General features: G+C 36.2%; 1 protein-coding gene across 4 annotated transcripts in view; it reads right to left on the bottom strand.

The window, feature by feature from the left end:
• The window catches only part of Slit2 (slit guidance ligand 2), a 313,096-nt gene that overhangs the window by 73,517 nt on the left and 215,675 nt on the right, over window positions 1–23,904 (bottom strand). For 2 of the 4 annotated variants that reach the window (XM_040747061.1, XM_040747062.1), the window contains 8 exons: window positions 18,144–18,215; window positions 14,470–14,613; window positions 14,196–14,359; window positions 13,384–13,407; window positions 9,887–10,037; window positions 5,494–5,568; window positions 4,119–4,262; window positions 599–742 (listed from right to left, as the gene is read on the bottom strand). In XM_040747061.1, coding sequence (XP_040602995.1) covers window positions 599–742; window positions 4,119–4,262; window positions 5,494–5,568; window positions 9,887–10,037; window positions 13,384–13,407; window positions 14,196–14,359; window positions 14,470–14,613; window positions 18,144–18,215 — 918 coding nt within the window. The remainder of the gene's footprint in view (window positions 1–598; window positions 743–4,118; window positions 4,263–5,493; window positions 5,569–9,886; window positions 10,038–13,383; window positions 13,408–14,195; window positions 14,360–14,469; window positions 14,614–18,143; window positions 18,216–23,904) is intronic. The other 2 variants (XM_040747063.1, XM_040747064.1) reach the window with 1 other exon arrangement.

The following is a 23,904-nucleotide window of genomic DNA, read 5'->3' as shown; positions in this document are numbered from 1 at the left end:
CTTTTACTGTAGGTATATTCATTTTTATATATCTTTTGTCACTATGAGTGATCCTTGTGGAGTGTGGTTTTATGATACTTACAATGAAAATATTCATTGTTTAGAATACCAGAGGAAATCTGTGACATATACTTACAATACTATCAAGTTAGAATAAGTTGTAATTCTAAAGTTAAGCCACATGATCAATCCCAGTGTTTTAAAAATAAACAGTGGAAGAATAATAGATTGAATTTTATGTAACAAAGGTGGTAATAATTTTAGAAAAACTAAAGCAAGTTTAACATAAGTTTATCCTTTTTAAAATGTCCAAATACTTGGTCATGTTTTCATGGATTTAGTAATTAAAAGAATACTAAAAAAGATAAGAATTATAATACATGATCATAGATAAAGGCAGGAGTTATTGACCTGTGTGTCGCAATCCCTTTGAGGGTCTAATGACTTTTTCACAGGGGTCACTTAAGACCATCAGAAAACACCGATATTTACATTACAATTCATAAGATTAGCAAAATTGCACTTATACAATAGCAATGAAAATACATGGCATTAGGAAGATTGAAAATCACTAGAAAAAAGTTGCTTTTCTACTTACAGTGTAGATAAGGAATGGAGAGTATCAAATGCCCCTGGTGCAATTGTAGTAATTTGATTGTCATATAAAGAAAGCAGACGCACAGAGCCGAGTCCTATGAAACTGTCGTTTCCAACACAGCTTATTCGATTACTTCTTAGCATCCTGGGGTAAGGCAAAGGATGTTGTTATAGAGATAAAATACCAGACATTCAATTTTGCCTCTTTGAGAATAAAAATCATTCCCTTTAGCAAATATGTAGCATTCATTCCTATTTTGAATATCTATTTCTCTAGGAATAGGTATATTCTGGATACCATCCTGCAAGAATAGAATGCATAGAATAATCAGTGACTAAATGAAGCCACAGAAGGCCTGGTGAGCTTGTATGGATTTACAGTCCCATGATGGGGGTAACATGTTTTCTTTTGATGATATAATTATGTCTGCCTGATCACATAATGTCCTAAGTCACCTACTTGAGTCCTTGGAGTCCAGTGATTTATGTATTCAGAATAGTGTGACATTTGAGCTAGAAGAAAAGTGGGGAGGGGAGAATCAATAGACACTGCAGATGGAGAGTTGAAGGCATCTTGGGGACTTAGTGACTCACTGTCTGACAGGAGCAGAGGGAGTCAAGCGTGACTGAGCATCCAAAGCCTGCATCAAATTGCTTTATTTATGAAAAATCTGTTCATAGTTTCAAGTTTAGAACTTCCAAAAGGAATACGTGTAATATACAACAAAGGTTAAATAGGTTTGCCTTGAATAAACTATTTTTTGACACCGTCATTAGCAGGATTAACACTGTTGTTATTTCCTCACCCCAGCTAAAGCACTGGCTTAGTTTCCAATTCCTTCCTTCCTGAGCTGTTCATTTGGGGGTTTTCAAAAAGGAAGAAAACCTCTTATACAAATTTACAGTTGCATCACATATTATGTACAATTAATGAAAAATTAATTTAGTGATCTTTCTACACCCAAAGAATGGCAAATATAAAAATAGAAAGATAATGTCTGACAACTTGACACAATATGGAGTTATTTTAAAAGACAGAACTTCAATTGAGAAAATGTCCCTATGATATTGGTGTATGGAAATGCCTGTGGTACATTTTCTTGATGGGTGATTGACATGGGATAGCCTACTGATGTGGGCAGTGCTACGCATGGTTTGGATGTCTTAGGTGCTAGAAAAATGGAGAATTAAAAGTTCATGAAGAGCAAGCCAAGCAATGAGAACTCATTTATGGCTTCTGTATCAGTTCCTGCCTCCAGCTATTGGCCTTGAGTGTCTGCTGATATTTCCTTTTGATGAGGCACCATGATGTGGAATTGTAAGATGAAACAAAACTTTTCCTCTCTGAGTTGCTTTGGTCATGCATTTTATTATAGCACTATACACCCTAACTAAGATGAATGCTGAAAAAGTTGTTGCTTTAAAATTCTATTTGGTAATAAAAAAGAAATAAAAAGCTGTCTTTCTGCTCAACTGTAGATAAGAAGACAGATGATGTCTTTTTATCCAGGCATCACTGAATAGTTCGAAACAAATGCACAACACCACAGTATCTTTATCAGCACTTTCCTTTGTCATGAACAATGGAGATCAGTATTCTTAATGTTACAGGACCCTGGAAGAGGTCTCCTCTCTTGCTAGAAGAAACACACACACACACACACACACACACACACACACACACACACACACACACACAAAAATCAACAGATGAATGCGGCGAGCTTTGTCTGATGTCTCAGGACGTTTATAACTTGCTGGAATATGCACATGTGTTATTAGCTATCGGACTAGTGTGGAAGAGTTGAGAAGGTTAGGGTGGAACGTATTTTCCAATGTTTAGAACACAGAACCTCAGAGGCCATGTGGAAGGAGAGAGAGCTAGATCCAGACACATCTACTGTAGCGTTTGAACATCCCAGGTTGGCTCTGAACTGCTCCATTCTCCCTGGAACAACTGTGTGGAGACAGCTAGCAGGTGCTTTATTGAGGTGTTACATCTTAAACAGCAGGAACTCATCAGTAGAAACAAAAATGGAGAACGCTGATTTCAGAGAACTCTTAGGAAGTGTCATTTGATTGTATTTAGTCAAAATAAATACTTTGATACACTGTCCAAGATAATAATATTGACTGAATTATGACTCCCCTAATTCTCCCCTTGAAGTTTTTATCACCTATGTGCCTGCCTTTGAAGAGGGTCTTTATAGTTTTACAAACTTCTACATAAAGGGAAGACACACCTGCAGATCTCACACATCTCACTCCTGTCTTCACATGAGAAAACAGACTGAAGGTTATCTGTGTTTACCACAGGAAACTAGCCAAGGAGGAAGCCTGGGACCTAGAAGAGGGGCTGAAACATAAATTTAAACTTCACTGTGAACATCTATGTCCACAAGCAGGAGATTTTTGTGTTCAGTCTGTGGCATCCCACTGTGGCAGCATAGATGGGTGAAGTTCTAATGTATGCCCCTACTGTCTCCATAGTACTGCTGTGTGAAAGAAGGTTAACATTAACAACAAATAAGTCCTATACTTCTGTGTAAGAAGGGAGGCATTGCCATTTGTTTAGTTACCCGAGACAGCCAAGGGAAGTGCAGATGCAGGCCCTATGGCATGTTTTCTTGGCTAGCCTGCAACACAGTCAGTGTATCTCCCACAAGCACACTCAGCAACTGTTTGCCTACCACTTTAAAATGATTCAAAACTAGTCCCTGAGAGAGGCCTGTGACTGACATGCTGGCCATGCTGGATGTTTGGATTCCAGCCTAGTTGTGCAAAGTTATAGCATATATCTATTCTCATGTGTAGGATATATATGCATACACACACACACACACACACACACACACACACACACACACACAGATGGTCAGATCTAAATTTGGGATTACACATCACATCGACTAGAGAAATACCTTTCTGTCTCATCCTCTCATAAAGAACAGGGGATTTCTCACTTGTCAGCTACACATAGATTTCAGGGTCAGGTGAGATGCCATTGTTTGAGTCTGTGTTTACTGTAATGCCAACGGCTGCTTCTTGTTTGCAAAGGGATTCTTTTATGTGCTCCTATAATGACTGTAGAATTTGGTTTTTCTCCCTTCTGGTTTATGAGCCTCTACTTTTGGCAAACATTATTGCAAAGATTCATCAAGTAAGACAGAAAGCTGCACTTACTCTTTCATCTAAGTCTCATCTCTTCTACCTAAACAACCTTTGGGAAACACAAAGAATTTATTCCTTCCAAACTCCCTTTCATTAACCAAGTAGAGAAAACCCTTAGCTTATTTTCTTATAGATAGTGAAGAATTTTTCACAACCATGTCTTCTTTTCTATCGAAGCATTACAAGAACAAATAAATGTAGCCTCCGGATGAATTTATTCTCCTTAAATGTTTTTGTCTGAAAATTTGAATCACTAGACTAGGAGGAAAGCAGAACTCACCGGTCCACCCAAATGATAACAAAGTTTCAATGAAGTCTAATTTACTTTACTATGAAACAGGAATACTTACAATGTTTTGACGTTTTCCAATCCTTTGAACATCTTATGCTGAACATTTTCCAAACGGTTACTGGTGAGAAGAATTTCATTTACACCAGATGCGCCTTCAAAGGCTCCCTCCTCGATATCGGTGATCTTATTATTGCTAAAGTTGCTAGATAAACAGTGTTGAGACACAGATTGTAAATTACTGCTTATTACCTAAGGCACTCCAAAAATATATCCAGTAATTTTTAACCTACTGAATAAACATACAAGTCTTCCATAATTTCCATGATTTTCATTGCTAGGATAGCAGAAGCTTGTAGAAGGTGTTTCCATAATCCATGAAGACAGGAGGACAGTAACACTGAGAGAGTATAGCCATTAAGAGAAATGCTAGCCCAATTCTGGTTGAGATGAACTGTAATGATCCACAGGCGTCTAAAATCATTATGGCCAATTATTTGATTACATAGAGCTCTTACGTGGCCCAGGAGACTGGTCTGAGTGGTCACCAGACCCCAGGAACCAACTTGTCATTAATGCCCCAGCACTGGGACAACAGGCCACTATAATTGTATTCCCTTATCTGCTCTTATTACTAAAATGACAGTAATAGTTAGTGGCATAAAGGAAAATAATTAAGAAATGAGAAGATATTCTCAAGGTAGCCTAACACAGAGGAGAAGGACAGAGGCATAGATTTGGACTGTTCAGCTAAATACAGTGTCAGTGGTTGTGGCAGCTGTACATGTGAGACTGAGGGTGACAATTGCCATGGGATAATGTGCCTGCTTCCTCTTCATGTGAACAGGGTAGTCCTGAATCCTTGAACACTTGACTTTGGTCCTACTTCTCCCTTTACCAAGGACATGAAATGCTGATGGAATGTTGTTGAAAATGCTGAGCTTACAAATTTACTCTGAAATATGAGCTGTGGACATGAAGTAACACAGATGAGCAGTCTAGCCAGTTTACTAATCATTAATTTTGACTATCTCATAATGAAAGCTTAATGAAGCAAAAGTCAAACAGTTGACGTGAATGTGCTGAAAGAGAAATAGCACCATGGTGTGGGGAACAGTAAAGGAAGTTACAAAACATCACAAAACCATTTTAATGTGCTTAGATTGCTAGATTCCTGCTGCAGATGCGTTTTGGCCAGCTGTCTGCTTTAGAGGAAGATGCTAAGGGTTGGCCTGGCATCATGTGAACACATGGAAAAGTACCTCCTAAACAATACCCTAAATTCATGCCCCATATAGTCATCACATGGAAATTTCCCTGGATTTTTATATGTATTTTTTCCTATGTCAAAAGAAACTCAGATAAAATTTAAAGTTATAAAATACATAAGAAAAGCACACTGAAGACAGTCATTATATCGCTAACAAATGACTTACATTTTACGTAACTGAGGAAGTTTTTTAAATATTCCCGTAGCTTCTAACACTGTGAATTCATTATTATTGAGACGCCTGGGGAAAGAAAACAAGAAAGAAGATGAAAATTTTCTCATAGGTTGCAAGGGTTTAGAAAGTATTCATTACACTGTCAAAATATTATTTAATGATAACTTGGAAATAAAGCACAGATATAACAGAGAATTCATAAAATGTACTTATGTTTTTATCATTTCATCAAAATTTTAAAAATCAAAAATTCTTAAATGTATGTAAGTATTAAGAAACTGCAGGCTCAAACAAAAACAAACAAGAGTCTCAAATAAATACAAATCGTAGCACAACCACCTTTGCTAATTTATTATACTTTCATCACCCATAATGTACTCCAAAATCAATACCAATCATTGACAACAGACTCTTACTGTTATCATAGCCAGCTCCCTATCATGATCCCTAATTTGTACCACACTACCCTTGTTTTCCTCTTCTTGTTTTCTTTCCTTTTTTTTTGTGACAGAGTTTCTGTGTATTGTTTTGGAGCCTGTCTTGGAACTGGCTCTGTAGACCAGGTTGGCCTCGAACTCACAGAGATCTATCTGCCTGCCTCTGCTTCCCGAGTCCTGGGATTAAAGGCATGAACCACGAACACCCGGAGCTAACCTTGTTTTCTTATTCTGGACATTTTTTAAAAAATGGAATCCTACAGAATATGCTTTTTACTTAATCTTGTAGGAAGTTCTGAATGCTTTATTTTCCACTATATAATTATGTGTAGGCATGTATATCTACTTAGGGGTAGTAGTGGGTGCCTACGGAGGCCAGAAGAATGAACTGGATCCCCTGAAGCTGGGTTGTAGGTGATTGGGAATCAGCTGGCATGGGTGCTGGAACTGAACTTGGGCCACATGATATGTGCTCTTAAAAGCTGAGTCACTTCTCTATCCTCTTTAACAAGTTTAATTTTGATTCACATTGTGGTATTATCAGTATTTCACTGCTTTTGATAACTGAGTAACAGAATGGACATCCCACATTCATTTAGTCACTTTGCTCTGCATTTTGTCTACTATGATAATTCTCTGCTGAACGTGGCAAGTAGGTTTTTGTGTGAACATACCTTTCAAATTTTTGGCTATATACATAGAAGTAGCTTTTGTTGGACCTATACACACTGCTTTGAAGAACTGTTTCTCTGCTGCTAAACTATTTTACACTTACATTACAAACGTATAATTTCTTCCATTAATTATTGTCTCCTCACTCCCCTAGATTTTGCAAGTGGTGGTAATGGGAAATTTCTTCCATAGACTCATTATCTGAACACATTGTCTTAAGTGTAATGCAGATATTTTAGATTAAGATCATTAGTTAAGATGGTAGTGAAAACTCTATCAGTAACTGGGCTAGAGACTATTCATTTATATGATATTTTGGCAAAGACTCTGCCTTCATTCTGTGCATGTCTTAAGAACTTGCCTCAGGTACATTAAAAAGTAATGGATTGATTTCTTTGACGGTAAGATTTCAAGGCAAGCTAATGCTGAGTCTCTGGAATGGCCATTACTGATGCTTTTATGCATATCTACCATCACAAAGAGCAAGTGGTACACAAAAAAATAGAAAGTGTGCATCATGTAGAGGAAAACAGCACAAGAAGTGGTAAGGTCGTCCCTAAAGCATGGGCTGCAAAGGAAGCTGTAATTGTTAAGGAACTTATTGGCATACAAGGAAAGCCTCATTCTCTACTGTCATAGGAAAGTTGTTCTCAGGGTAAGGCCCCAGTCAGCTAAAGCTTCAACATGTGAAGTGGGAGAATTCCCTGCTCCTAGAGAGCAACAGCATATAGCAGTGGCTGATAACAAGTATGTGAACGTTCATGCCAAGTTATCAACTGAATTTGGCATTATCATCAACATGGGAGTAGTTTTGAAGACACAAAAAATTAAAATCGAGGGAATTGTGAGATCTTCCAGTGTGGAATCAAAGAAGTGAGTAATGAGATTTGGCAATCAGGACAGAGTTGGAGTCTCTGTAAGGAGGCCCTGAGAAGACACCAAATAAAGCCTATGTTGCATTTAAGATTTCCAGTGTTGCAGATTCCAGAACCATGAGACATTTGCCAAGAAGAGCTGTACACAGGAAGTGGAACCAGCCCAAGAGAGAAAGGCATGACATAAGCAGCAGATCTGCAATGTGGGTACCATCCAAATCCTTTGAAACTGAAGCCCCAGATTCTAGAGAAAGAGGTACAGGCTTTGACATTTGAGCTGTTGGGTTTTAGTCTTCTTTGATCTAATCTTTCTTTAGTAGTATATCCCCATTCTTCGTATTTGAATAGTAATGTGTATAATATGTGCCATTGTATATGGGATGCATTTTTTATGATTTACTGGGGACTACTATTACTGTGAATCTCAAAAGGAACTTAACACTTTTGAACAGCGCTGAGACTGTCAAAGGCCAGCGGCATTTTGAAGGTGGACTAAACATATTTTGAGTCATAAGATGGCAGTGAGGCTATGGGGACCAGGGTGGGTAATTTGACAGTTTGAATGAGAAATTTCTCTATAGGTTCTTTTGTGTATTAGAACACTTGATCCCCAGTTGGTGACACTGCTTGGAAGTGTTAAAGAATTTTAGGAGTCGTGGCTAAAGGAAGTATGTCATGAGCTTTTAGAGCTTAAAGCCTTTCACTTTTTCTTCAATCTCTGCTTCCTGTTTGCTTATGAAATGTGTTTAGACAGTTCCATTCCTTTCTTGTCCTTGTAGACCCTCCTTCTGCAACCACACACAATATAAACTCTTTATTCTAAAAGTTGCTTTTGTTTCTGCTATTTTATCATAGTAGCAGAAAATAATCATGTTGCATTTTTAAAATTTTACTTATTTTTTACATGTGAGTGCTATATCTTCATGTACAGCTGCATGCCAGAAGAGGGCATCAGATTATAGATAGTTGTGAGGCACCATGTGGTTGTTGGGAATTGAACTCAGGACCTATGAAAGAGCAGCAAGTGCTCTTAAGTACTGAGCTATCTCATCAGCACCACTTTTTCATTTTCTAATGACCAGTAATTTCATATGGTTATTGGCCAATCATATATCTTCATTGGAAAAATGTTCACATGGATAATTGATCATCATCTTGTTAGGCAACAAAGCTTTTATATTATTGATTTTTAAGACCTTTTAATATATTCTGGATATAAAGTCACTATCAGTATATGACTAGTAATAATGCTGAATCTAAATCCCTTGTTGACTGTACAGTTTGTAAACATTTTTCCCTTAAGTATTTATTAAATATGCATTATTTGAAAAATTATTAAGCTTCTAAAACATAGAATTTTTGCTGAGTCTTCCATTACAAACTAGGTTGTAATAGACTTCTTGAGTGGAGAAAAAACTTATTTAATTCATTATCATGTTCAACATACTATCATTTTGTGCAGTATTATCAAAAATAAATGGAAGTCTACACATAGCTACACAGATTCTACATGATCCCTGAATTTCTAAAAATTGAGCTAGTTAATATACTATGAAGTGGGTGTAAAAAAATCACCAGGACCACAAAGAAAGTAGTTTCTGTCAACCCTTTGAAAGACATTATTTCTAATTATTCCAATCGTTTTAAATTCATTAAGTAACAGGCATAAGTATAGACATTGTGGGGCAGAAATGATAACACACAATTCCTGCAATCAAGAGGCTGCACTCTACTTGAAGTCAGAGTACTATGCATACACACAGAGACAGTCAACTTTGCAAAGCAATAAATGACAAATACCATATGGTGCCATAAATAAACATAGCTAAGATGTTCAGAAAATGATTAGATTTCACTAGTGTCTTCATGGGTTTTGGAGAACTAACACTGTACACTTTTCCTTTTATAACCAGGAAAGGTGAAATACACATGGAAATGTAATTCCAAAATTACATTTTTTCGGTACTCTGAGATCTGATGCTAAATTATATAAATATAAATTTGATCATGTCTGAGTTTTTAGATGTCCCAAATCTGCCATTCACTGTTTATAAACAAATCAAGAAGCAAACAACTCTTGTTTGCCCGTCAACTGCAATCTCTGAAACCCTTTACCCGCATCAGAGAAGTAGTCAAACAAGCAAGAAATGACTCCCTAGTGGATTTATTGAGTATCAAATTATTTTGTTTGACTCTTTTAAGAGTCAAATGTCTTGCAAATTTGTGAAGGACTTATAAACATTTTGCCACAATGATTATGTAAGTTATAACTGAATCTTGAGGGACAATTTGATTTTCACTTGTAACTCTGCCTAAAAAATGAAGTAAGATTGTTTTCATACAGTTTCTCTCTGTCCTGTGCTCCCTCCCAGCCAGGATTTCTCAGTGAGATATACTTACAACTCTGCGGTGTACTGGGGAATATGGTCTGGGATTTTGTTGAGTTTTTGATTGGAGCAATCTACTGTGGTCCCTTCACAGCGACACTTTTCAGGACAAGCCAAGTCTGCAAAGCAGTCTCCACTTAATTTTGATCGATAATCTTCTGTACCTATTGAGGATTCAAGCCAAAAATAAGATTCTGAGTCTGAATGTCACAATAGTCATTAATACATAGGAAGGAAAGGAGTAGGATAACTATAGATTATGCAGCAGGGAGACAACTTAGGGAGTTTTGGTCAATGGATGTCAGGAGAGGATTAAAAGAAAGGCTTGGAATTTTCTGGAAAAAAAGAGTGACCAGATTCACACGACAGGAAAACATTAATAAAGTTGAGCTTTTCACAGCTGTACTTTCTGCTGATCCGGATCTGAGCCATGCTAGACTATTTCACAACTAATCACACAATGGGTATGAATTGCTAAAAAAGTTAGTTTATTTTTTCTGAGTCAAAAATTGAAAACATATCTAGTAATAAACATACTCCTGTATATTGTAACAAAGGGCTTTTAAGGAAAACCGGAATACTTAGGCTTTAAATTTTTCTACGGACTTTTGTTATTCTCTCCCTCTCACATAATCTTCTGAAACACCCCCAAAAGCCCTCTTTTTTCATTTTGATGCTATATAAAAGATAAGTAAATTCCTGCCTTGAGCCTCAGCAGCTTGCCATGCTGTAGAAAGCTGCGTGACGTTCCATGGTGCTTGACGGAACCATGTTTTACTCATACCTCGCAACCACATGGTTAGATCAAGCACAACAGAAAATCTCGCTACATTATCACTACACCAACCACATTAGGCCAGAGGGAAGACCGAGAGGAAAGACGAAGGGAGGAAAGAAAGCTACAGTCGTTCTGGAAGCATCATACTGTTTACATGACATGCATTCTTTCCGCAGAATATGTATGACCATAGTGAGAGCATAACTACCGAAGGGTGCCTGGAAACACAAAGAAGGGGCTATATAGGAAGGTGCCTGCCGAGTTCCTCGGGAACTGCAGAGTGGAAACCACAGCTTTCGGGAAGAACGTCCAGGAAGAAGTTGAAGGTAAGCTACAAGGACAACAGAGAAGCTCAAGAGATATGTGGTTTCTTCATGGAAAATAGGTGCAAACATCAAGACTAGAAGAAGGTACACCAGGGATACAAAAGAGGGTATGTTACATTTCAGATGAGACACTTTTACTTACAGGACAAATGATGGACTCCTGCAAAAGAAAAGATCACCAAGGAAGAAAGAAAGACAGAATCATCCCAGTTAAGGTTGATAGACACATAGATATCAAACTATGTCCTTTTCCTTGTTTCTTTACCATGACAGCCATGGGATAGCATTGTGTCATGTGTTTGTCATGCTTTGGAAAATTTGTAGCAATTTCGAAGTATAGTGGCTTACAGAAAATGCAGTGCTATAAAAAATGTGCAATAAAAATTAAATGCTCATGTGTTCCTTTCATGGATGAACTGTCTGTGAAACAAATTTTCTATTTTATTATCACCAGAATGTTTAGACCGCCATACACAAGAGCAATTGATGAATACACATATAAAATGAATGAAAAGCCAATGATGGAAAGTTACAAGGACTATAGATAGAATGTACACATTAATAGTTAGTGGGTAGGTCACATGCTTCTAAATGACCTCTAAGTTTTAAAGCTTATTATTTAGTGGGAACATAATCAAAATTTCAAAAAATTTTCAAATGCAAAATATAACAATATGTTTCACATTCCATTCCAGCAATAATTTATTGAAGAATCTTTTTTTTTGTTTTTATACAAAAGCTACCAGTATTCTGATAACAGCATCGATAATGGGCTCATTGAGTGCATTTCAAAAATATATTCTCAATGCCATGGCAAATCAACAATGCTTATTTTAAAACCATTTATTATGCAGACACAAATCTTAATTAGTATTTATGGTGAAAAAAAAGAGCAAAATGAAGAGCAAACAATCTATGTGCCATGGCTTCTACAAGTAATTTTAAAATGTAAACTGAATTATCAAAGCTTGAAAATTAAGACATACTATTTGAGATAGAAGTTGTTTTCTAAAACCAATCTAGGCTCCTATCTTCCAGCAAAAACAAAAAACATAACTATCACAACAGCAGAATCTTTTTTGTATTGCAATTGAATTGTACTGGAATTTTTGTATCTAAATTATTAAGAAACAGAATTGGATAATTTGGTGATCATTAGATGAATTGCCATAATCTTGGGATTCAAATCATATTGGTGTGATATTCTATGCAAAGTCTGGTTTCCAGAGTATTCCTTTTTTCAGTTAAGTCTCAATTTTTAGATGACTTTGCATTTAATTGGCTAAAAATAACAAAATTTATACATTGATGATAAAGACCAATCAATTGTTCTTTTCAGCACATTACTGGCTATATATATATAGACACAATATGTATACTACTAGTTGTACATTGAAATTCAATTTAAGCAATATATTTAAATCTATTAAATATATACAATTAAATAAATAAGAGTATGTAATAAATACATCCTTAAAATCAAAACCAATCAGTACTTTATATACATTTTAATATACAGTGTTTTAAAGCAAACAAGTCAAGAGGCATTTACACGATTGGCAGGCAAGGACAAAGTAAGTAAGTGAGGGACACATTATAAAGAGCTAGCTCTAGACTCATCAGTTTGAAGGTGTTTTATGGAAACAAAGGGATGAAACATTGGAATTGCATCTTTACAAACACAAACACGTTCTCCTTCTGCTTAGAGTATTCTAGGCATTTTGTGCCCATTAACTACTAATGACTTGGAGATGGATGTAAATATTCCTTTTGTAGAGCACTAATCTGACTCCAGACAGGCAAGAACATACAATTATAAATAAATTAATAATGGAAAAACAAGTGCCAGCTAAATTAGCATGAAACATCTGTTTTATATTAAAAGAAAAACAAATGTAAGCAAAAAGTATTCTTTTCAAACCAAGAAGCTTTTAAAAAGTAGTTTTTTTTGGTCAAAATGCAGTTCTGCATGTTTATACCTGATTTTTATATAGAACTAGCTCTTTGACAATAGAGAGGCTGCTGTCTTTAAAACTAGCCTAGTAAGCTACATTTTAAAAACAGGCTGGAAGATTAGCGGTTCAATGTAGAGAGAAAGAGAGAAAAAACATGATTTAAGTAGTAAGCCATAAATTCAAACATTTTGACTACTGTGAGAAACTGTAGATAATGTGCAAAGAGGGAAGGGAGATGAAAGAAGGTATGTTTTTTAATAAAGAGTTTCAACATCAGAAGCTGCATGCAGAGGTGGAGCTTTCAGGATACAGCTACAAGTGATCTATGCATAAGTCACTCTATCTATGGAGTGTTCACTGTACTTCCAAAAGCATGCACATCCATGTTTAGAAGCTATATAAGTCAAGGAAAGGGTGTCTGCAGTTAGTCCTACCACCGAGCAAAACCTACCTGGAATGAAATACTGTTCTTTAGCTAAATAAAAAAAAGAGAAAAAAATAGAAGATGTACCTGAATGTCAGCAAGCAGAGATATGAGTTATATTAGATTAAGAATGGGCTAAAGTTACTACAGATAACTGAGTGACAAAGCATATTCACAAAACTAAAACAATACACAGTGAGTGATAAACTTATAAAGATGGACAATAACAAATCTAACTTTCATAGATGTTTAGCATAAATTAAATGTACAATGGGAAATGTGCCCAAAAGAGTTAGGTAGCACATTCCCCAAATGATAGTGAGTGTTTCCTATCATCAGAACACATATAACAATAGACCAATGCAAACAGTGGAGTAAGCTTCCCAGTTAATAGTTACACAATGATTTTTGTCGGGTAAATGCAACATTTCCCAAATGTGAAAAGATAGTCTCAAAAAAGTGTAGCTTCACGGTGTATCCCAGAAAAACTGAGGTGTCAGGAGACTCCTACCCTCTATTTCGGAGTTTGAAAACATGTCCAACTATTTGATGATGATCAATAGAGACCAGTACAACAAACAGGAGGAGTAATCTGATAGGCCCTAAGAACAAACTATAAGGGATCCAGGCATCTTTTTCATTTGACTGATCATCATTTACCTGGATACATTATTTGGGTTGTGTGTATATTTCTCATGCTTTCCCCCTCCCCAGATAGAAGAAAAAGAAATGAGGTTGTGCAATTCTTGGTAATCAGTCGAAGGCAGCTGCTGTTGCTAATTCTCAAGTAACCATAGCTTTTGATCCTAACGGAAATGTCTCATGAAGTAAGAAATTACCTGAACAACGGAATTTCTTGCTTTTGATCTGTCCAATTCTTTTGTTAGCCAGGCGGCGAGGGCTGGTGCAACGGGCACCGCTGGTCTCAATTGGGTTGGTGTGGAGATAATCCGCTAGCCACTTGAGATGGCAGTCACAAATGAAAGGGTTCTGGGCCAAATGCCTTTCAGAAACACAGCAGAAGAGTTTTATACATGATGTGTTTACGACTCAACTCTCACATTCACAGTGAAAGTAATCATCATTATACCGGTCCAAATTGTGCATACATACATAGTTTGGATGGCTCTGAGAGCTGAGAAGGTGCCCTTTGCAACAGTCTGAAGCTTGTTGTCATATAAGGAGAGAAGGTTCAAGTTGTGCAGGTCCTGAAAAGCATCTACCCGAAGGCAGTTTATCTTGTTGGCATTCAATAATCTGTTTGATCAAACAGTCATAAAATTAAGGTGTAGCATCTCATTAACTCACCTGTAATATAGTGCTTCTGGCGGAAACCCGATCAAGAGAAATGTAGTTAATTTTAACACTAATGTTGCAAATTTAATAATAATGTAGGTACTTTGAGTGGGAGATTGGAAGTTTACATTAAAAAGCAAAAGTCAAATGGTACAATGAAATCAAGTAGCTCTCATAAATGCATATGATAAAAATGACCAAAAGCCTATAAAGGATGACCTTAAGTTAAAACCATAGACAAAGGTAGATGAGGTTCAGCTTCCGTTGTCAAAATCAGACTCAAAGTATTTTAAAATATTATTAGTGTCTCCAGCCACTTCGGAGAAGGTCAGTCTTTTTCTAAAACAACTACCACAGTGGTCCTTCTAAGAAATGTGGGATCATGACATACCTCTCAGGACCACACAATAGCTCTGGTCTGTGTAATAGTCTAGACACAGAATTTCCTTCAGAATTAATGTCCAAAGGGGTCCACAGCCTCACTCAGTCCCCTGCTCCCCTCTGTGGCTACTGCATTTGACACTACGCTTTCTTCCATTAAGACCAGATTCTCTTGTCCTCTATTCAGAAATTTCTCCCAGATATGTGGCTTACTAGTCACACTGTTTTTCTAGATTATGCTAAACTTAAACATGCTCCTCAACGATACACTGCCTAACATGTTTTTTGGGCTTCTGCCCTTTTCTAATTCCTAGTTCCCTCGTTCTTTCAATTCACTATATTCAGTCTATCTTTTCTATTCTTCTGATATATATGTATATATATTTGTATCATATATATTATATATCTACCTATATGATACATGCGAAAATTGTCTTTTTGTTGTTACTGCTACCATTGATTGTCTTTTGTACCCAGAATGTCATGGGTTTTTTTTTGTTTATTTGTATTTTGTTCCCTCCTATTTCATACCCCTACTACATATGGCATGCTCAAATATATCTGATGTCATATGATGACCTGATAATTCTCCTGGATATGAAAGTTAAACTACCACATTCAAGGCTGTAGATGCAGTATAAATACCCACCTAACACAATATCCTATAATTTCATTGCTCCACTATATTACATCAGTTCATTGTGAAAGGGTGACTTAGAGATCATATACAGGCAGGCATCAGTCATGTAGGTTAAATATGATGTTTCTATGTGGCTGTATCTTACCAATGGTGCTATACATGGTATCCAGAATACAGCTGCTACCTAAGCATAGTTTGCCCTCTTTGACTCTTCTGAAGCACAGCTGGTAATGCTATATGGTCTCATTACCTGTTCAAGCTGAGGGGCACATTCCTCTAAATACAGCTTAGCTGTATTTTTTGCAGTATTTATTTAATGTTCTCTGTCTCTACCTTTTTATTTTATCTAGAGCCTTAAAACATTTAATAGCTCAAAATTGCCTTCTATGTGGTTTGGGGAAATCTCACTATGTAACACGATGAATTTGTTTTCTCATTTTACAATGACAAACAAAAATGTTCACAGCTAATAAAGTTTTGGACATTACTTTTTCTATTCTTTATAATATGTGAGGCCGTGTTTTTCACCTGATAATCCTGTTTACTGTGCTTTGTGTTTTCCTAACAGGAGGTGAAGTTTTAGGTTTCTCTATGGTACATCTAAAACATTACATAAAGGACCTGGAATTAATTAATTAATTTTGATTTGGGGTTGGTGGGTTCAAGAAATACATACTTTCCCACTCTTGGCAGCAATGAAAGCCACGCTGGTAGTGTTCCGTAATTCGTATGTTGACTGAATAAAGGAGTTGGAGAATAAATATTTAAAGGAGGAAATGGAGGGGGACCTGAAGAAGTTGAAAGCAGTTGTTTCTATGAGACATTGGTGCTCATTTTAAACAGCATGATGTGGAGAATAATGACAAACCAGCAGCTATTTCCTTAGGTTTTTTTCATGAACTTGCTTATTCTTCCTATCACCCATCTGTTCTAACAAAGCTAAGAATCTTCCACTTCATAATTTTCTTGACTATTTGTAAAGGGATTGGGATAACCTATTTTTTAACTCCCGGAAGACAGAATAATGGGTCATCCTTGAGAATTGGGAGATGGGATACTAAAAACAGTCACTTTATAGATAAGGAAGGTTTCCTTGTGTAAAGATCTCTGTGCTTTGCTCACACATGTGTTACAGCTACCATGGATACCTGAATTTTGAGTGCTAATGGTCAATAGCATAACAGTGGTGATAACAATCCTGGATACCAGACATAGAGAGAATTCTTGGAGAATTCTTAGGTGTCATTGTGGTAACTAGGAATATGTGACCATAGCATCATGCTATATCTATAATGTGCAAAGGCATCCACTATGTAAAATCATTTTATCAAGTAAAAATGTAGATCAATTACTTTCAAAGAGGCCGAATCTTTGAATGATCATTAGCTCACAATTCAGTATGCACCATCACTCACCAATGCATATATCATAATTAAGTAGATTACATAATGGCAACAAGAAGTAAATGATATTACAGTACATTTTTTATCGTCTGCCTTTGTATATTTGTATTTGGATGGGATATAAGCTATAACTGTATAGAATAGTGAAAAGAACTTAACACAAGTATAATTGGGTATAATCATGACTATGCATTTTCAAGGAATAATAGTTACTCTGGGGAAGATTGTGGGATCACTAGCAAGTTTTTAATGACATAATTGCCAAGGAATGAATACTATTGAAAGAGAAAACAGCATTCTAAAATTAAGAATTGTGAGAGAGGCTGGTTGCAGGAAAGATGAGAAAAAGCATTAAATCATGCTCATTTCCATATTCAAAGCTGCCAGAGCAGGGTTTGTCACAAATGAGCTTGCTGGGTCATGGATGCTGCAAACTAAATTCAACTGTTGTACTGCCTTCCTACTCTCTCTGTTTAATGAACTTATTCTGCAAATGATCTGGAACTAAGATACATGGCATTAAATCTGGTACCTATAAGTAGAGTGACTTTTTCTTTCAATATAAATGAGGGGCAGCTGTTGTCTAAGCAGTGTGGTCTTTAATGTAGTGGAGGCAGTCAGAGATAACTCAATAAACATCAGTCTGGAGTTGACACCATGGTATGTCTCACTATGCCCCATGCCTATGCTTGCAGAAGTTAAACGGAATTTTTACTGTTGGATCTTCTGTGGTGAGTGGATTGTAAATGCAACCCATTCTCTGGTTCTGCCCTAGCCACTGCTAACATTAAAAACTGAGAGGTTTTATGGGATGCATATCACTACACAACCTCTCCACAAAGGGGCAGCCAAAAATCATTTTATTGGTCAGAGAATCATTCTTGGACAGTTCTAAAGAGTTGTGTCTTCATATAAATAGCTATTATCAATTTTAGCACTGCTTCATTTATCATTTTTATCTCATTAAGCTGGATCAATTGGGGATGAAGCCTTGAGATAATTAAGAGATGATGTATTAAAAAACATTAATAGTAAGTTCTATAGATCCATAGCAATGAAATACTTACAGTAGCTGTAAGGAAAATAGTCCTTCAAATAAACTTTTTGGGAGCTCTGTGATTTTATTTCCATACAGGACACTGGAAAAATTATATAAAAAGTTAGAACCAAACAAGCCTAACTAGTTCATACACATATTTACAAAAGCATATATATATGAGCTTAGGGAGATTGGTAGGCACTTAATATAACATCCAAGTAAAAACTGAATGAAATAAAAATTATATGATTATGTATAATACACATGCTTAGTATACATAATTTGGAATACACTGAAAAAAAACCAAATCACAATTTATTTGACCTTTTATGGAAACAGTGTTTGTCAAAAAGTAAAGTTTTCTATATATAACATCCCCACACATATGCATGAACATAATTTTTAAAGCTCAGAATATGTAACAAATAATATTACTCAGTATAAAATCTTTTGTTTATTAAATGAATGATTTCATGCAGACACTGCTATATGAGTAGGAACCCATATATGGGCAGGGACTTAAAAAAATAAAGGTATATTTTACATGTATGAGGAACATAAGATTTGAGAAAATAATGATTATGAACATGACTTGAAAACGTTTCAAGTCTGTATTTCTCCTCCATCAAGTGTGAAGAGGAATGAACCATCAGGATACTGGCTTTTGATACACACCAAGTGAAAATATTAAGGGAAAGAAGCTTGACTTAATCAAATCAGAACATTGACCACCTAGCAAGGTGTTATACTGAGGTTCTGGTACTGGATTGACAAGTGAGGTGGCGATGGATTAGCTGAGAATAATGAAATAATATATTTTCAAGTAGGGTGAAGCACTGGTATAAAAGCAAATGAGCTGAGTGGAAATAACTGAAAGACCATGTGAGTGTTAGAAAGAATTCCAAATAATTTCTATTACAGCAAATAAAATTTGAGTGAAAGAAAAATGTGCATAAGTTAAAAATTATATTCCTAGTGGGCATTTGGCTGCATATATAAAACATATATGCATTTATGTACTTTTTTTTTTGGTTTTACAAGACAGGGTTTCTCTGTATTGTTTTGGAGGCTGTCGGTCCAGCCCAGCCTCGAACTCACAGAGATATGCCTGCCTCTGCCTCCCGAGTGCTGGGATTAAAGGCATGTGCCACCACCGCCCGGCTACATATATGTACAGTTTAAGGATATAACTCAAGATACTATTAGGTGGTCTGGTTAAGAAAATAACCACAGATAACATATTTTACGAATAAAACTTTAACCATGCATAATTTGAAACACAAGCAAGAAAATTAAACTCACATAACTGCTCCAAGTACTAGAATTATAATTTGTGAGAATACAATTTATATGACTAAAAATTAAACTTTAAAAGATATTTAGTAGCTTAGAAGTAGTTATAACACAACTTTAGCTTTTTAAAATTCAGGAAATTTATTAATAATATATAAATTTTGTTTAGAAATATAGGCATATGAATTCACAATCAAAATAGAATGTGCTTGCCTTCTAGAGGTTATTTGGATGTACCTATTTTCTTTCACATGTGGATATTGTCTACAACAAATATAATGTTAGAACCAGAAACACTCATTGGGAAAAGGACAGATGTATGTCATGGTACATGAACGATAAGCTGAAAAATTTATTTGTAATAATAAATTTGCTTGACACCACTGTATGATTCTAGTATATGAAGGACGAACATGAATGGGAAAGAAATTACTATAGTGAGGGAAGTACTGTTCACCTTTTAAGTTGACAAAGAGAGGTAGGATGTATTACAAAGTCGGAAGAAAACACTCAAAGGAATAAATACAGTACTGCTACATAGCATAGGGAGACAGTCCATTTGGTCAGATTCCAGTGTTGCAGCTTTAAAGTGCACATAAAAGGTCACTTACATAGAATATAGGTAGAGATTTTCTTTAAAGGATGAAACAAATCAATTAGAGAAGTGATTATTTTTTTAAAAAATCAAAGAACAGAAGGAAAACTACTATATTATCAGAGAGAGGGTGAAGTGAGGATAAAGAAATAATAATGGGTAAATTTATGCTTTGAGGGAAAGAATAAAAGAAGCAGGAGGAGATACAACTGGGCAGATTAACCTGACATCAGCTCACAATATTTAATAGAATTGAATCAACCAACAATAGCCACTGTACCCTTACATGTGCCAGCCAGTTTGTTAAACCATAAGCATCGTGCCCACTTCAATTAAATTCAAGACTTAAACTGCAAATGTCTGTCATCTTCAAACATCCAATTTATGTGGCCTAGATGAATGAGTTTTACATCCAAGCAACATTCAGAGTGTAATTTTGAAAACTTAATTTCAGTTTATTCCACTGATATTTAAAAGTCAACAAGGACATTCGTGAAAGTACCACTTTAAAAAATCCAAAGGTGAATCATTTAACAAACTTAATTTGGGAGAAATGTCTAAGGTGTTTGGTTAGGAGTAATGTCATATTTGTATCATGAAATCATTTTTGTTTTGCAAAATTTCATTTGGGTTGTCAAAGGATCATGTTACAAAATTAGTAAGTCAATATTTTTAGTATCAAACAAAATAGGAAAACAGCAATGAGAGGAGGGAATCATGCAAGGACACAGGACATACACTGGAGAGGTGTTCTTGGTATGTTATATCAACAGCAAATAATACCCGTTAACAAATACTAAATACCCTATTAATGAGATTCCTTTACCAAATGCCATTTGAAGCCAGGGTACTGGGCACCCGCACACGTGTGTGTGTGTGTGTGTGTGTGTGTGTGTGTGTGTGTGTGTGTGTGTGTACATGTGGGTTTTGTGGGTTTCAGCCCAGAGCCAACACCAAGCCTCCTCATTCATTTCCACCCCTTACTTATTGAGACCCAGTGACTCACTGAACCCGGACCTCACCCACGGAGTAAACTGTTCTCTCAGAACCAGGGATCCTGCTGTGTCTACATATACAGAGCTAGGATTACAGATAAACAACCTTTCTCAAATGGCAGTGGTGTGAAGATGGTAGCAGCAGAGAAATGAATCAAAATTATCCAAAGCCAAATTAGTGTTCAAGAAAATAAGATAAATGCATAAAATGAAGGAAAGACAAGTTTTATAAAAATATAAAGTGCAAGGAGGTCAATGAGAATTTGTGCTACATTTTTTGCAAAGTTTTATTAATTCTTCCAGAATCTTGTACAACATATTTTGGTCCCATTTACTGGCCCCATCCCTCAGAACTCCTGCCAGACCAACTCCTCCTTCCCTACCACAGAGCTTCGTGTCCTTGTTTTTTTGTTTTACAAATTTTAAAATCATCAAGTTCAGTTGGTGCTGTCTGTGTACTTTTGTATGTATGACCGTCACTGGAGCTTGGTGAAACCACCAGGGGCCACAAACTTTCTCTTTCTCTCCCAGAAGCAAGACTTTTTACATAATTAAAGTTAATTAAAATTAAGAACCTGGAAGACGTAAATGAAGTCCTCTGAAAAGGAACTGGATTCAAATTCAAATATGACTAATAACACATTGAGTAGTGTCTCTTGGTTTCTTCTTCATGACTTATTTAGAATCTGCTCCACAGAAGAGCAATTATTTAGATGGGGAAATTTTTGGTCTTTGTAACAATACAGGCACATTAAGGGGGTTCCTATTTGTGCCACTAGCAACAAAGCCAAGAATTTAACCTATTTTAAACCTGTAGTTTGGATTGAGGGACAACGGGCTGCAGCTTGAATTTTGCCTTGCTGAAAGCTGGCAAAAGTAAAGTTCCTACAGCAGAAAACAAATGTACAGGACAATGTACAGTCTGTTGCAAAAGATTTTATTATTAAGAGACATGTCCAAAGAGCTAATCCTATACATTAAAAATATTGATGAGCACTTTGAGAATTATAATAGTGAACAATTTAGGAAATCCCAGTAAACAGAAAGCAAGGGATAAATGGAGAGGATAGGTTTTCATTGTCATGAAAAACCTGGTTGTGAAACATGTGATAGTAGGCAGTAGAGTCAACTGCAGTCCAAGAAAATTCTTCAGGAAACTCAAAATTAGCAATTTAGCATTGTACTGTATCCTCTAGAGATTTACTTGGGAATGAGGTGATGAAGACATGAAACTAGAGTAAATGAAATTAAGAAAAAACATTTCTTTTATTATGTACCTGAATGTATGGGAGTATGTGCATGTGAGTGCTGCTGTCTACCCTTGAAGTGGGTACTGGAAGATAAACTTGGGTCTTCTGCAAGAGTGGTACAAGCTGTTAAACACCTAGCCATCCTCCAGCCCTGTCTGTGACTTCTGATGGTTCTCTAGGTATTAATTTAAAATGATGAAAACAAGGTGCTCATATGCTAAGGATTTGGGACATGGGCCTTCTCTGGAATACTTAAAATCCAGAAATATGCAAACTGATGTTCAATAGGTGAAGAATCTGCCACGGCCAAACCTACTGCCACTAGCAGTTGGCTCTCTGCTTCTGTAAAGCCAGCAAGGGAAGACTGTGCTCCCATTTTAGAGACAGAATAACCAAGACACATGGAAATCACTAACTTGTCCAGCCACTCCCTAGGAAGGAGTGGAGCTTAGATTGAACATAAAACATTACAAGACTTAAAGTATAAGATTGGTACAGTGTTACTCTGCTGTGAACTTACTTTATAAATAAGAAAGGGGGTTTCTGAGTTAGAGCAAAACATAATATGATAAAAATAAAAGTAAATATTAGAACTGCTGAGAGGTGGAGAGTTAGCTCTGTGGGTAGAAGCATCTGCTATGCTGCATGTGTAACCCAGTGCTTCTAAGACATGAGAGACAATGGACATGGATGTGCAGAAGCTCACAGGCCAGCTAGCTTGAAGGGTCCTGTGCCAAAGAAATGGAGAGCTTATATAGACAAAGTGGAAGTGGAAATCTACACCCAAAGGTGTTTTCCCTTCTTCACTCACAAGTACTAAGACATGAATGTATGTGTATTTCCTCCTCACAAGATTAAAAGAAGAACCAATGAAAGTGTAGAAAGCAGCAGTACTCTAGTAGGCTAGCCACCAAAGTAACTTTCAAACATTGTGAAAATGTTGTCACAGTGAGAAAAGCAAAAACCCATGAGGTTGACAGTGAGATGGCTCAGCAAGTGAAGGTGCCTGCCAAAACTGCGGACATGAGTTCAATCCCTGTGGCCCACAGGCAACAGGAAAGAATGAACTCCTGCAGGCTGTTCTCTGTTCTCCACTCACGCACACACACACACACACACACACACACACACACACACACGCACGCACGCACGCACGCACGCACACACGCACACACACACACATAAATGAGTAAATATAAAATGTAATAGTTTTTTTTGCTCCAAGGATAAAATCATACAACTAATTATGATTTTAAAAGATATCCTTCTAATAATACATTTTTGATTATATTAATATGCAGGAGCATAATACACAATGCTATATTAATTCACAATAAGAGTTAATGCTAATAATATTAAGTGATTTGGTACAAACTAAGAATAGTTCTTAACATGTTTGCACAAATCTTACCAAGTCTTCTCTAAGACATGGTAATATTTTCATAATTAAAAAACAATTTCCAGTTGTTTCTGTTTTAGTTCTTTAATGAAAATTCTGTAGAGTTGTTTGACATTACATTGCTTAAAATATTTTCACACCTTCAGTAGATGTATTAATCAAATTAGCATAAATATATACTTGAGAATGTTTCCAGAAGGATCTTAAGGTTGAGGTATAAAAGAAACTTGTGTAAACAAACTTTTGTTCCACCCATT

Source organism: Mesocricetus auratus, unplaced genomic scaffold (genome assembly GCF_017639785.1).
Source record: "Mesocricetus auratus isolate SY011 unplaced genomic scaffold, BCM_Maur_2.0 Super-Scaffold_100006, whole genome shotgun sequence".
In the NCBI taxonomy this organism is placed as follows: Eukaryota; Metazoa; Chordata; class Mammalia; order Rodentia; family Cricetidae; genus Mesocricetus; species Mesocricetus auratus.
The sequence above is the reverse complement of the archived record's forward strand: the minus strand, read 5'-3'. Positions and strand labels throughout refer to the sequence as shown.